General features: G+C 40.4%; 1 protein-coding gene across 1 annotated transcript in view; it reads left to right on the top strand.

Annotated features, from left to right (window-relative positions):
- LOC101139703 (uncharacterized) overlaps nt 1–16,120 on the top strand; it is a 52,473-nt gene that overhangs the window by 14,327 nt on the left and 22,026 nt on the right. Inside the window, exons 5-9 of the mRNA XM_055350949.2 lie at nt 5,286–5,344; nt 5,813–5,837; nt 8,784–8,870; nt 15,413–15,474; nt 15,939–15,972. Of these exons, the coding sequence (XP_055206924.1) occupies nt 5,286–5,344; nt 5,813–5,837; nt 8,784–8,870; nt 15,413–15,474; nt 15,939–15,972 (267 nt within the window). The remainder of the gene's footprint in view (nt 1–5,285; nt 5,345–5,812; nt 5,838–8,783; nt 8,871–15,412; nt 15,475–15,938; nt 15,973–16,120) is intronic.

Consider the following 16,120-nt stretch of genomic DNA (forward strand, 5'->3'; position numbering starts at 1 on the left):
TTCACAAACTATGCATCCAACAAAGGTCTAATATTTAGAATCTATAAGGAACATAATTCAACAAGCAAAACACAACCCCATTTAAAAAGGGGCAAAAGACATAGACACTTCTCAGAAGGAGACATACATGCAGCCAACAAACATGAAAAAAATGCTCATCATCACTAATCACGAGGGAAATGCAAATCAAAACCACAATGAGATATTATCTCACACCAATCAGAATGGCTATTTTTAAAAAGTCAAAAAAAGAAAAAACAGCAGATACTGGCGAGGATAAGGAGAAAAGGGAATGCTTATACACCTTTGGTGGGAATGTAAGTTAGTTCAGCCACTGTGGAAAGCAATTTGGAGATTTCTCAAAGAACATAAAACAGAACTAACATTCAACCCAGCAGTCTCATTACCGAATATGTATCCAAAAGAAAACAAATCATTCCACCAAAAAGACATATGCACTTCTATGTTTATTGCAACACTATTCACATTAGCAAAGACATGGGATCAACCTAGGTGCCCATCAACAGTGGACTGGATAAAAATGTGGTACATATAGACCATGGAATACTATGCAGCCACAAAAAAGAATGAAATTATGTTCTTTGAGGGAAAATGGCTACAGCTGGAATCCAGGAAGTGAACTAATGTAGTAACAGAAAACAAACGCCTCATGTTCCTATAAGTAGGAGCTAAATTCTGAGTACCCATGGACATGAAGATGGTGACAATAGACACTAGGGACTGCTAGGAGGGGGAGGGAGGAAGGAAAAGGTTGAAAAATTGCTGAGTACCATGTTCAGTACCTGAGTGTTGGGATCATTCACACCCCAAACCTCAGCACCACACAGTACACCCAGGTAATAAACCTGCACATGTAGACCCTGAATCTAACATAAAAGTTGAAAAAGAAAAAACAGAATGGAATCTCTGTTTATTCTCAGCGTATCAGTTGTGCCTCTCTTCAATTTGAAACTCTCACTATTGGCTATATTTGGGGGTGCCCTATTTCCCATCTCATAACTTATTTTAAGAAGCACAGCATAATAGTGTGTGGGCTTTGGATTCAGTTTTTGAAACAAAACACTGAGCCTTCAATGACCTTCCTGTACATGTAAAAGCACACCTGTCTGCATGGTTGCAGTTGGACCTCACAATGTGGATTGTGCCTTCACCCTGGAATGTTTATGCCCTATCGCCATGGTGATGGGATTAGGGATCTCCTGCCCTTGGTCCTAAGTGCCACTGTCTGTGCTGAGTTTTTCAAAGGTCAGAGCAGATTGAACCTTTGTGGTTTCATTTACCCTGATTTTGATTTTTCTTATGGGGAACCTGTGTTGCTGCATTCAAGGTATGTTCATACTGGCCTGTCAAATGTGATCTTTTCAAATTACTAGTTAATTCTTTCAAAATATATTATTTAAAAAATTATCGTCTGTATTTTCCATCTGCAGTTATAAATATGTTTCATGGTTATGTTTTATTCCTCAACTTATATATTTGATTATTGTACCAAGCAGAGTAACTTTGAAATTTTTCTTCATTTAAAAAATATGTATCTTGGCTCAGGCCTGTAATCCCAGCTCTTTGGGAGGCCATGGCAAGAGGATCACAAGTTGAGGAGATCAAGACCATCCTGGCCAATACATTGAAACCCTGTCTCTACTAAAAATACAAAAAATTAGCCAGGCATGGTGGCAGCTGGTGTAGTCCCAGTGTGAATTGGGATTCAGTTTATTCTCAGATGTCCAAATATTATATATATATATATAAAATATATAAAATATAATTATATATATAATTATATAATATATATGATATATTATATAATTGTATATATAATATAGATTATGTAATATATATAATATATATTATATACATTATATAATCTATATTATATATTATATTATATATATTATATAATATATGTATAATATATACATAATTTCCTTTTACATCCTGCATCCTTCAACGTTCCATCCCCCACCCCACAGATTAATTATTCCCTAGGGGAGAATATGGCAAAGTCTATCTTAATGCAGTTTTTAACCTAATTAAGAACCTATGAAATCATTACTTTCCAAAACTTTGGAACAAAGCCACAGTAGTATGGATGGGTTGGAGGCTTTTCCCACAATAAAATGTACCTGTCTTTGTTTTTAACATGTTTTTCCCTTCCTCTCTTCTTTTTTTGTGAAACGTATATTTACTTTAATAAATTTGTAGTAATTCATTTCCATTCACATATTAATTTTTTAACGTAATAAGAATGTATATTGTCTACGTGTGAAATAAAACACACATTTATTTTTATGCTTTGGGAGTTATCCAAAATCATGGAATTGTCAATCACAGTCAATCACCCAACCTACTCACCTTTCCAGTGTAATCTTAGTCCAATTTTTTTTGTTATCCAATGAGATGCAGTATTTCAACTCAGAAAGATAAATAGAATGAATTGGTAGAGACTATTAACTAAGAACATACAGTTTTATTTATACTCAGAAGCAAGTAGATTATGTACATATATATATGAAGATAAAAATTAAAAGGATAATTGTGTAAATTTGCCTGTAGAGAGCTTTGAAATCCTGTTTACTTGTTAATGCTGTTTTGATGTATTGTGTGACTTTGTTCTCCCGACCCATCACCCAGAGCTCTCTGCAGGAGCTAAGTGCTCATCAGTTCCATGACTTGGAAACTGTCTAAGTTTAGAGGCACTTGTATTTGTTAGTAAATAAGGCAAGATGATATTGTTTCACAGGTTTTAGTGCAGAAGACTGAATAGATAAGCTGCTCCACCCAGTACACTGGTGTTCATTTCATGGTCATCTCATCTGTTAACCATGGATATAAAACACTTATCTTCAATGATCTTCCTGTACATGTAAAAACACACCTGTCTACATGGCAGCAGTTGGACCTCACAATGTGGATTGTGCCTTCACCCTGGAATGTCTATGATGCCCTATCGACCATGGTGATGGGATTAGGGATCTCTTGCCCTTTGCTCTGCCACTGTCTGTGCCAGCCAGGCCACTGGGCCATTGTGGCAGATGGTGATGCCCTTTGTGTGGAGTGCACTGAGTGTGCGCTGAGGTAGACACAGTACTTTTGACAACTTTATCTGCTTCTTTCAAAACTGGGTCTGTATTATGATAAAGTGGTCGGTTTTAGGCCAAGCAGGTGTATGTCATAGAACAATGGCTTGGGAGTTCAGAATCCTGGGTGTGAATAGCCTCTGAGCCTTATTAAGCTGTGAAATCTAAAGCAAGACATTTCCCTGATAAGCCTCATGAGCACTTATACTGTACACTTTACCTACATCAAATCATTCGGCCATCACCACAGACAAATGGCATGATTGATTTACTATCACCTTTCGCTGGGCAGAAAAAGACAGAGATGAGTGTGCCCAAGCTTATGAGCCCCTCAGCAAAAGAGCCAAGATGGGAACCCAAGCATACAGCCCCAATGCTGAGGCTCTGAACTACTGACCTGCCCTCAGCACTCAGCCTTGGGATCATGAGTCACTGTGCAAGGGACTTCCAACATCTGCCTGTATGTCTGGAATGATCTGAGCCTGTAGAGTTCCTACACACTGGCCACATTATAGGGTGGTGTCTGTGGTCACACAGCTCAGTACATGAATAGCTTAGCTGTGTCATAGTCTTTATGTGAAAGGCACATAAAAGCCCAAATGCTTTTGAACTGTTCGCGGATTTTGAGTTGGAGGACAACACTTGGGACAACCGGTCACATTCCTTCAGTGCGTGGCCACTCCTCAGCACATATCCCAAAGCCGGTAAATAATGGGAAGACCCTGTACTGATGTTTGATGGTGTTATAAACTTCAAATGACCCCTATAGAAATGTTAAAAAAAAAAAAAAGTCTGTGAGCTACACAACCTGGGGACAAGACAAGTAAGAACACAAAATACCACTAAATAATGAGCCTCATGTGTCACCCTGCTTGCAACTCCCTTGGCAGCTGGTTTGAAGAGCCTCAGTGCTCACCAGGGGCCATCTCCCTGCTCTGCCCTCTCTCGCTGTGGGTTGCCTGGGCTGAACATAGGCAGCCCCTCACATGATGACTGCAAACACAGGGCAAAGGAAGACTGAACAGAAAATGTATGGTTATAGTGGTTATTTTAAAATATAAGTATTTCAGTATTTTCTAATCTTTAATGATTATTTTTAGGGGAGGTTTTTTTTTTTTTTTTTTTGAGACAGAGTCTTGCGCTGTTGCCCAGGCTGGAGTGCAGTGGCATGATCTCAGCTCACTGCAACCTCTGCCTCCTGTGTTCAAGCGATTCTCCTGCCTCAGCCTCCCGAGTAGCTGGGACTACAGGCACGTGCCACCACGCCTGGCAAAGTTTTTGTGTTTTTAGTAGAGACGGGGTTTCACTCTGTTAGCCAGGATGGTCTAAATCTTCTGACCTCATGATCCACCCGCCTCGGCCTCCCAAAGTGCTGGGATTACAGGCGTGAGCCACCACACCTGGCCTGATTTTTTATTTTGTATTTTTTTTAGATGAAGTCTCTGTCACCCAGGCTGGAGTGCAGTGGTGCAATCTCAGCTCACTGCAATCTCTGCCTCCAGGTTCAAGGGATTCTCCTGCCTCAGCCTCCTGAGTAGCTGGGGTTTTTTTTTTTTTTTAGTTGAGATGGGGTTTTACCATGTTGGTCAGGCTGGTCTCGAACTCCTGGCCTCAAATGATCCGCCCCCCTCCACCTTCCAAACTGCTGGGATTACAGGTGTGAGCCACTATGCCTGACTGATTATTTTCATAACCAAGAAAAGAAATAAATACAATTAATGCTGGTACATGGTATTAAATCTAGTTTTTAAAAAATTCACACATAAACAAGGCAGAACCCTATACCCTCCATGATAAATGCAGTAGCAGTGTATGTGGGTCTGTGGAGGTTGAAAGGGACTTGGTAGATGTCAAGAAGGTAGTGGCAGTCCTGCTGGGCTTTTAAAGGGTCTGAAGAAGTGACAGGATGCTGTGGTTGAATCCTAGCATGTATTTTAGCATTTGTTCATTTGGAGTTTGATTATTTCACTTTGCTTTCATTTGCCATTACCTGGAAAGCCAAGGGCTCTACTCTCATTTCCTTGCTGCTGTTTCTTTGCCTTCCTTGGTCCGTGAAGAAGATGGTCCAGGAGAAGCTCATTCCATGCTTGTTAACCAGGCACACCCCTAAGTTCCAGTCCCTGAGTCATTCATGAGTAGCACTGCCAATGAACTGACAGCCATGCTGTGTCCCTCCACATCCCCTAGGTGACTCGAAGAAGCCTTCCAAAAAGCGTGTGAAAAGGGAGCCCTACTCTACTACCAAGGTAAAGTAGCCTGTCTTTGCCTAAGATGTAAATGTTGTTTTCTTGGATCCTTTATTTTTCAGTTGATATCAGCTATGGGAAAATTATCCACTACATTATAGATGTTAGATAATATTTCCTTGGGGATGGAGGAGGTGTATTTTACCAACTGACACCTGATTCCAGAGGACGTGCAAAATTGGCAGCGTCAGATAGTACACTGTGTGTTAAGGGATGTTTTCTTCAGGAACAAGCTTTCCACTTTAGATAAGAATTCTGCAATTGCTACTCAAAAATTACCTAGACAGAAACATTCTTCAAGAAAAGCTCCTGTGCTTTCCTAAGGGAACTCTACTCTAGAGTTGGGGCTTTTGACTTGAACCTTATTTCCAATCTTGGTTACCCAGAGTTTCCAAGTGAACAAAAGACCTGTGTGAGCCATCCATAGCATAGCCTGATTCTCAGAGTGTTTTCCTTCTCTAATTACAGGTGACTTCAGGGAGCACATTCAATGGTACGTATTCTGGAATCACTCACTGGTTGTTAGAAAAGGGTTCTACAGGAAATCTGGAGCTTAACTGCTGGCTTTTGTCTGGAGAGCCTCCATGATCCAAGACATCTGGTGGGAATGAGGATGTGGGGTATAGTAAAAGAAACTGGTTTTCCAGGTGACATACTCTTTTTATCTATGTATAGTTTCTGGGAACGTGTTCACATTAGATTGTGTGTGGGTATGTGTGTATTAGGGCGGGGGTGGGGTGAGGTGGTCTGTGTGCAAGTCTGCATGATTTGCTTGTGAATGTGTGTCTATGTGTGTTTCCCCTAGGAAAAAAATGTTGTGTTTACCCAGCACAACTCTCAGTGCCATTTTTCTTAATTTAACAAATCAGACCACATACTTTACTTACATTAGTTCACACCTCATCATCATCATGCCCATATGTTGTGAGCTTGTTTATTGAGCCCACATGCCAGACGGAGAAACTAAGCCACATAAATAAATGTGCCCTGGTTCACTTGCTGCATAGTGAAGAGTCAAAATGTTTACTCATACGATGCTAATATTGAAGGCCTGAACTACAACCTCTATTTATCAGCCAGTGAAGAGATCACTATTCACCATGCAAGGGAGTTCCAGCACCCTCTATGCCTGGAATTACCCATGCCTGCAGAGATCCCAAATGCCATCCCTCACATAAGAGAGCCTCATGATCTTATAATCCAGGTAGCTATGTAGACATCTTCCTGCAGGTGTCACATAGTCCTTAGTGTGAAACCAACATAGAAAGCCCATGTTTCTGATCAGATCACAGGTTCTGAAACACTAAGGGAGGCACTAAGTAGGACAATGTGGTGCCTGTGTGTCATAGCTGGGTCTCCTCAAGACATGGATCAAGTCCAATAAGAATTGGGGAGATGCTTTAGAGTCTTGATGGAGTTATCACCACAAGCCCTCTGAGCTACACACTTTAGGGATCATGACCATTAAGTACTCAAATTACCATTTGGTTGTTATCCGGGTATCCGTCATCCTTGTGGCAACTCTCTTGTGAAGCTGGTGTGGACAGCCTCAGTGCTGGAGCTGTGCCTCCCTTCTGAGTGGACCCTTTCTGTGTTAGCAGGTAGGTACAAGCATGGGGGTCAGCACACTCAGTGGATTTACACACACAGCATTGAAGAGTAAGGCTGGGCTTCGTTATTTATACATTTTCAATAAATGATGATCTTCATAACATAAAATCAATGATGTAGTACACTAGAATACTGTCCCTAGTATTGAATATTGTCTCTCAACAAAGGGTTGCTTAAAGTCACATGACAGATTCCATTCAACTGATGACACATGCTGTAGCAGCAGTTAAAGCAGTCATTTGAAAAGGCTTTTACTATAAACTTATGTGTGAGCCTGAAGTGGGGGATAAAAGAGGTGATTAGCTCCCCTGTGCCATGTTTCTATGATGTGCGTGGTGGAGGAAAATTACACAGGAAGGTGATGGAGAGAACAGAGCAAAGGATTGGACAGGTCCATTGAACCCATAAGACTATGTTGAGGTTAGTGAATGAGACTGGTCATTTTAGGTCAAATTTTACCCAGAGCTGGTGCAGCCACTGCCCATTCTTAGCCAGACCTTATTGCAGGCAGCTCTGATCAATAGTCAAGGAGGCAGTGGGGGTTGCAGACTTAATTCATTAAATCACCAAAGCACCAGCCCACAAGGCCACTTTTCCAGTTAATTCACAGTAGCTTGCATATTCACGTTTGATCAGTGGAAGCAAAGTTACTCTTTGCAGACCCATCTTTTGACAATCATTTTGCAGTGTCAGAAGGTCTGAGCAGCCTCGGGAGGCAAGCAGTCCCTGGTCCCTCTGTGTAGTCACTGGAGGAGACAGTCACTGAGAGGCAGCTGGCAGGGTGAAGGGAAAGGGGAGGCAGGCCACAGAGATGACAGCCTTTAAGCTGTCATACTGGGGAGGTCAAGGATCTGAAAGAGGAAGGAGACTTTTTTATCATTAAGGACCTGTCCTTATCTCAGGCATTTCCTCCAGAGCATCACCTTTGTCCACCCACACACCTTGGGCTAGGAGGACTGGAGAAAGACAGTGAAGGGTCTCTTGGGTCTCTGGCACTGGGCGTGATGAAGAGGTGGCAGTCTTTCAGGAATCTCTCTCTCTAGGGAACCAAATACATTTCCCATCTCAGGTCCTTCGCTCAGCGGGGTTGAGGTTCTGCTCATCACTTATCATCTCTGAATGTCAGCACCCTCAAGTGTAAAATCTCAGCCACAGCCCCTCCTCTGCACCCCCTGCAGGGCTGATGTTCTCCATGAACCATAAGGCATCATGCCCACGGAAAAGCTGAACAGGAAAGCATGCTCCACTGCCCCGGAGCCATCCAAGTTCCCCCTCCATATTCTGCCACTGCTAAGTGTCCAGCTTATTCCTCCTGGCATGTAGTAAACACTTAGAGAACATTACTGAAGTACCAGTCCTCTCTAAAGTTTTCCTGTATTTAGTGATTTTTTAGCCCTGTACTGTGATACTAGAAGTAAGGCCTAAATATGGCCTAAAAAGTATTGCTAAAATTACATTATGACAGTGCAGAGAACTGAGGGCAGAGGGAGGACATGAGCTTGCTAGGTCCACATGGCTTAGTGGAATTTGAATCCGGGCCCCCACTCTGCACCAGCCCTGCACTCACAGTCATCCTGCTGTGTTCTCCTTTCCAGGAAGGCACTGCCCACACAGTCTGTCTGATAGAGGTGTTGAGTGCTCACTGAACTCTGTGATCTTCCTGAAACCCAACTTTGATTCAGTGGGCTCTGCTTGGAAGCCTGTAAAGAAAAGGATCATAAGTTTAAACTTAGAACAGATTACCACTATTTTCCCTCTGGTCTTCTGTCAGCAAGATGTCAACAGCCCCATCTATTGTAAATGCATTAACCAGCATCTTCTCTGATAGAGAATACAAGAAGATATGCTGTGCACACCAACCAGTGTCAGAGACCTCATGGCTCCCCGGTAAAGAAGAAGATGTACCCACAAGAAGGTACTGTGGAAGTTCATTAATTAAGTTGGTTCAAGAATTGCAATTGCGGGGAGTATTCAGTGTCCCATATGTAAGAGGAAACTATGAAGAGACTAAGCCATATTTTTTAATATGTCAGGATTCTAATTTGCCTGGTCAGTAAATATTGTTACAACCACAAAAGTAAATATCTACTTAAAAGTCAATTTGGGTTCATGTTTAATGATAGACAATGTTTCAAGCTAATGTCTAGAACTTACCTGGTTGTTAAACATAAGCATAGATCTCCCTGAAAGAGTAGTGCTATATTATTATTTTTCAATTAATATATTTCTTTAGAGAGTTTTAAATTGACATAAAAACTGAGCATATGGCCAGGCGTGGTGGCTCACGCTTATAATCCCAGCACTTTAGGAGGCCAAGGCAGGTGGATCATCTGAGGTCAGGAGTTGGAGACCAGCCTGGCCAACATGGTGAAACCCCATCTCTACTAAAAATACAAAAAAATTAGCTGGGTGTGGTGGCAGGCGCCTGTAATCCCAGCTACTCAGGAGGCTGAGGCAGGACAATCGCTTGAACCCGGGAGGCAGAGGTTGCAGTGAGCCAAGATCATGCCATTGCACTCCAGCCTGGGTAACAAGAGTGAAACTCCATCTCAAAATAAATAAATAAATAAATAAAAATTGAGTATATAATACACGAATTTCCCATATTATTCTGTCTCCTCACCCTCACTTCCTAATTTCACCTATTAGTAACATCTTACATTACTGTGGTACATTTGCTAGAATAATGAGAAAATATTGATACATTATTATCTGAAGTCTATATTTGCATAATGTTCATTCTTTCTGTTATACATATATATGAATTTTGAAATATTTAAAACATTAGTTCACCCTTACGGTCTCATAAAGAAAATGTTCACTTCCCTAAAAATCCTCTCTTCTCATTAATCTCTGTCCTCTTTCTCCAGAAACCTTGGCAACTATTAATATTTTTACTATCGCTTCAGCTTTGCCTTTTCCAGAATGTCATATAGTTGGAATCATATATTATGTAGTTTTTTCAGATGAATTTATTGCACTAAATTGATGTACACTTTAGCTGCTTTCATGTCTTTTTTATGCCTTAATGGCAAAAAATGGCACATTAAATCACCAAATAATATTGCATTAAATGAATTTTTGTCTTTTTATTCACCTGTTGAAGAATTCAGTAGATTTCATGAGAGAAACCATCTGGGCCTGGTGCTTTCTTTTTCGGAATGCTCTGAATGTGAATTCAACTTATTTAATAGACATAAGTTTATTCAAATTAGGATTCTAGCGTGACCTTGGGAAGATTGCCTTTCAAGGAATTGATACATTTCACTGAGGTTATCAAACTGCGGTCATAGAACTGTTCATAATATTCTTTTTAATGCCTAACAGTTCAGTAGAGATGGCTCTTCTTTTATTTCTGAAATTGGTCATTTGTGTTATCTTCTTTTTCTTGGTTAGCCTGCATATCAATTCATTCATTGTAATGAGCATATCAAAGAACCAGCTTTTGGTTTTATTGATTTTCTGATGATTTCAGTGTTTTAATTTTATTGATTTCTGTGATGTTGTTTATTACTTTTACTTGCTTTCCATTGCATTCCTCTATTTTCTACAGTTCCCTAATTGAAACATGATATTACTGATTTTAGATCTTGTGATTTTTAGTATATTGCATCCAATGCTGTAGATTTCTCTCTAAGGACTGCTTTTGCTACATCCAGAAATCTTGCCAAGTCACATTTTCTTTTAATGTAGGTAAAAGTATTTTTAATTTTCTATTGAGACTTCTTCTTTAACCCATGAGTTATTTAAAAGTGCATTGCTAATTTGCAAATATTTGGGGATTTTGTGGCTCTTTTACAGTTGTTGATTTGTTGTTGTCAGGTATGTGTTGCAAAAGCAGTCATCTACCTCGTCTTGCCACCACCCAAGATGGCCCAGGATTTGGGCTCTCCCTGAGTGAATCTTTGGCAATCTGCCAACCTGATGTGGTCGGCCTCCTTCTTTAGTCTGAGCTTGCCTTCTGTTTAGAAAGGGCCATTCTCAGTTCTAGCAGGGAGTTTTCCCAACATTGAGAAGGTGGCATTCTTACTCCCCAGTGCAGCCTGCACCTCTGACCAGTGGTCAGCAGACAGGACGGAGGTCCTCATTAGACAGAGTTCAGCGGGGTCTCTGACCAAAGTGCATCTTCAGAGTCTGCACCTACCCACTGTGACCACGGGCAGGCTCTGAGTCCTAAAGCAGGAGGAACTGTGCGACCATCCTGATTGGAAATTTGTGAGGATAACCGTGTTACTCAAGTAAGGTCTTTGGAAAGTGTCGTATTACTACTGTTTGTGAACTGCTTGTTGGTGGCCTGGCTGAGCCACACACTTTATGAAAACCAGGACCCCTCAGCTGGTGTGGGTGTCTATGCAGCCTGAGACCCTCATGTGAACAGCCTCGTGGCAGCTGTCTTTGCCCCTTGCCACCATCAGTGTCTCCTTGTTCCTGGGCACTGCTTTCTCTGATGGTGCTCCATTGTTTTCCTGCACCTCAGTGTCTACAGCTTGATGTCTCTTCTGCAATCTAGGTGAGGGGGCATCAATAACAGTTCTGTGGCACTGCCCTCCTTCTTAGCTTGTCTTGCTCTGTCTTAGGCTCCCTCAAAGATCCCACCCTTCAGGTTCTTCCACAGGTTTCTTACTGAAATCAGAGCAGAAATCTATGACCAATATGACCAATCCTATACCCACTGAAGACATGAATGAAGAATTAAAACAATTCTCCATGGACTCTACCATATAGATCCCTAGAAGTAATTTCTAAAAAAAGAAAAAAAATCAAGGAAGATGTAATAGTTTTCCATAAATTAGAATACCCTACATGTACAATTAAATGAAATGGCTAGTATAGTCTTGAAACCAAAACCAGATAAGGTAAATTAAATTCTGTGATATTTTAAAATACTGTAAATTCTGACTAATGTTCATTAATCTCAAAATATGAAATGGTGGATTAACATTGAAAATGCAATAAATAAAATTAGCTAACTCAAAAGGTTAATGGAGAGAAAATGTGATTATTGCAATAGATTCAGGAAGTTCATGGATAACATTCGCTATATATTTACAGGACAATTATCTTATAAACTTTAAGTGACCTGTGACAACCATTTGAATTAATGCTGTTGTAACAGCATAACTCTTGGCTTGTTAAAAACCTGACAAGAATTTCCGTAACATTAATTTATTTTTAACACCTATATTGGGTGTGAACCCACCATAAAGTTTGCCCACTGAAAAGGTCTACAATTTGATGCTTTATTAAATTGATACTGTGTGCACCCAACACCATGATCTAATTTAAATATGTTTCCCTCACCCAAGTTCTCTCTTGCGCACTGGCAGTGAATCCCCACTCCCATCTCCAGCCCTAAGCAATACTGCTATGATAGTCCATCTCCATAAATTTCCCGCTTGTTTAATAGAAATGGACATATATATATGTATTTGGAACCTGACTTCTTTCATTTAGCATACTATGTTTGAAGTTAATTGACGTGTTAGCACGTGCTGGTCATGTGTTTTCCTTCATAGTCTGCTGTGTTTACTCATACAGCTAGTGTTTATTCATTTATCAGTTAATGGACATTTAATTATTTTTGTTTTTTTCTATGATGAGTAACGTAGCTTTGAGCATCATACACATGACATTTTGGTCATTATTATTATTTTTTTTTGAGACCCAGGCTGGAGTGCAGTGGCACAATCTCGGCTCACTGGAACCACCGCCTCCCAGGTTTAAGCAGTTCTCGTGCCTCAACCTCCCGAGTAGCTGGGACAACCGGCACACGCCACCACACCTGGATAATTTTTGTGTTTTCAGTAGAGACAGGGTTTTGCTGTGTTGGTCAGGCTAGTCTCAAACTCCTAGCCTCAGGTGATCCACCCACCTCTGCCTCCCAAAGTGCTGGGATTATAGGCATGAGCCACTGCGTCCGGCCTAATTTTTTTGAGAAACAAGAGAACTGTTTTCTAAATTAGCTTTGCCAATTTATATTCCTACCATGATGCATAGCACTAATTTTACTGTACAATGTATGGTAGTCCCCAACATGTAAGAAATGATGAAAGTAACACGTAAAGATTAGTATAAAACAAATGAGATTATCATTGTTGCTATCATCTTTGTCAAATTCTGAAAAAAATCTGAGTATATTTTTATATAAATATGCTTGGCAACATAGCTGACAAAAGCATTATCAGTTATATTTATCAGTAACAAAGACATAAATCTGAAGGGGAAAACACTTGTACTAACCATACAATGTCAGAATTAACATAAAAATTCTGCTGGTCACTTTGGACTATTTAATTGTCTGAGGCAGTGTTTTGTAGACAAAGGAGCATCTATGGAGCACCTGAAGTAGGGGATCAACAGAACTTGGGTTTCAAAAGTTATCTGGGTTTAGAGTGTGAAACTTTGTTGGAGGACACACACCTTGCGTGAGCGAGGTGCCTTGGTGTGTGTGGACATGTTGGAGGTATAGCATGATGGCCTAATCTTGAAGGTAAAGGAAGGCTGCTAGCAAGACTGGCATCTGGGCTTGGCTGTGGGTGTTTTCTATTGTGGGAAAATATGTATAATAAAATAATCATTTGAACCTTTTAACCAAAGTGTGCACTCAGTGGCATTCAAAATATTCACAGGGTTGCATACCCAACACCACTATCTACACCCACAATTTTGATGATTTCTTACAAAACCTTGTCCACAGTAGGCAACATAGCACCTTCCCCCTATTTCCAGCCCATGGTGATTCCTATCCTATATTCTCTTGTATGAATTTGATTATTCTAGGCACTTCGTATAAGTACAATTGGACAATATATTCCTTTTGTGTCTTGTCGTATTTCACTAAGCATAATGTTTTCAATGTCCACCCATGTATCATCTATCAAAATTGTGCTCCTTTTTTACAGATGGATGATGTAACACTGCATGCAGACCACCTTGCTTTTACTACAATCATTTGTTCATTGATGGTTGGATTATTTCCACCTTTTGGCTCCTGTGAAAAGTGATGCTACAAACATTAGTATACAAACATCTGTTTGATTTCCGTTCTCTATTCTTTAAGAGTAGAATTCCTGGGTCTAACAGGAGTTCTGTATTGAACCTTCTGAGCCACTGCAGACTGGTTTTCACAGTGGCTGCAACTTTATCCATTTCTACCAGCAATGTATCGGGGTTACAATTCCTTTACATCCTTGTTCACACTTATTTTCCTTTAAATAATCCTAGTAGGTGTATATTGGTGTCTGCTTGTGTTTTTCATTTGTGTTTCCATAATGACTAATGATCCTGAGCAGTTTTTCCTGTGCTACTATCTGTGGCTGTATCTTCTTTAGGGAAATGTATGTTCGAGTCTTTTGCCCATTTTTAAAGAGTCATCTGATTTTTATTTAGTTTGTTGTTGTAGATTTTTGAGAGGTTTAACATATATTCTAAATTTTATTTTCTTACATAATAAATGATTTGCAAATATTTCCCCCTTTGTGTAGAACTTTAGATTCACAAACTTCATTAATTTGTATGAAATCCTCAGCAGTTGACCCCAAACAGATAATACTGAAGCAGTATTTTAGGAATAGTTGAAAGTATTATCACCACAAAACATAGGTGTAATCAAATCCTGCAAGCTACACATAAGGCACAATGATAAAGCAGCAAAGGGCTGTTTGGTGATTAGTTCACCACACTTGTTGCAACTGTTTGTGCTGCAGAGTTAAACCATACCAGCATTCAACCCATGTCTCCTCTCTTGAAGTAAACTGTCCTATGTTGGCTGGCCTGAACAAGCATAGATATTCTCCATCCTCAATTAATATGCATGCATGACAAAGAAAAGGAGGTCTGGATGAAAAAATATTGTGTGATTATAATTATGCTTTAATTAATTTTAAAGGATATAATTTTGGTATTTCTAATTCTCTCATCAGCAGTCATAACAAAGGATTAGTGAATAAATACAATAAACTGTTTTGCCTAGAATTGAATCCAATTTGTCTGTTAAACTTTGCTTTTGTTCAAGTGCAAAATGCTAAAACACATAATAACTGCAGTGACAGCCACTGTGGATCCACAGAGGTAAAAATGGTCTTGGGACATCAATCCTACAAGCTAATATTGTTTTATAGGGTTTAGAAAATCATTTAGCTGGGTTTCAAACCTCACAGTGTGAGCGGTGGGACTGTCATCAAATTATAGCGTGTGCTTCAGTGCCATTTGTAGACTGACTCATTGCCGTTGCCTTAAGTTGCCATCAGCAAAATGCCAGGGACTCCATTTCTTGCTCCTCGGCTCCTCGTTCTTGCCTGTCTTTCCATGAGGGAAGATTTTCTAGCAGCAGCTCAAGCTGTGCTTTTAATGAAACACATCCACACACACTGTCCTGTTGTCCACATTAAGCAGAGCTCCCTGAATAGCTCATGAATAAAAGCATCTATGACTAACCGTTGCTCTGTGTCCTCCTAGCCTCTGAGGAGCCTCCAGCTCACAAGGACAGAGGAGATGGAGAGAGGCCGGTCGACGCGAGGGTAAGGTTGCCTTGCTTTCCCTGAAATAGAAATGTTCCTTTCTTGGCATCTTTCTTTTTCAACTGACTTTACATGTGAAAAAATGACAATGTCCATGACAGGTATTAAATGCAGTTTTCTGAGGGGGTGGAATAAGTGACTCTTAGCAACTGATATGTAATCTAAAACGGCATTTAGCTGTGATGGCTGCAGGTTGTAGACTGTATCCTTGGGTCCTTGTCCTTGGAAGCAATGTCTTCTCCTTGGATTCAGTATTTTGCACTGGCCAACCTATGTGGACCTGAGAGATCCACCATCCAGAAGTTGATGTCTTTTACAGTGTGTATCCTACCCTTGTTTGGGGAGCCTTGAAGTTGACTACACTTTCTGATCAAGTTTTCAATATTCATTGAGAGAAACAGAGCCTTGTGCAAACAATCCACAACAAGACGTACCCCTCATAAATTCTTGTTTCTGTATTGCAGGTGGTGCAGGTGGCCCCTCTGAGGTTTGGCTCTGGTAAGTATTCTGGAATTACTTGCCAAGAAAACAATCTGGATGCCAAGAAAAGTGTGGCATCTTTGCAGGTTTCAATGTGAAGAGCCACCCTGATCCTGGGATCGTGATAGGAATAAGCATAGGGGAAGTGTTTTTTTAAAAACCTGAA

The sequence above is a fragment of the Gorilla gorilla genome, chromosome 13, assembly GCF_029281585.2.
Source record: "Gorilla gorilla gorilla isolate KB3781 chromosome 13, NHGRI_mGorGor1-v2.1_pri, whole genome shotgun sequence".
NCBI classification, from domain to species: domain Eukaryota; kingdom Metazoa; phylum Chordata; class Mammalia; order Primates; family Hominidae; genus Gorilla; species Gorilla gorilla.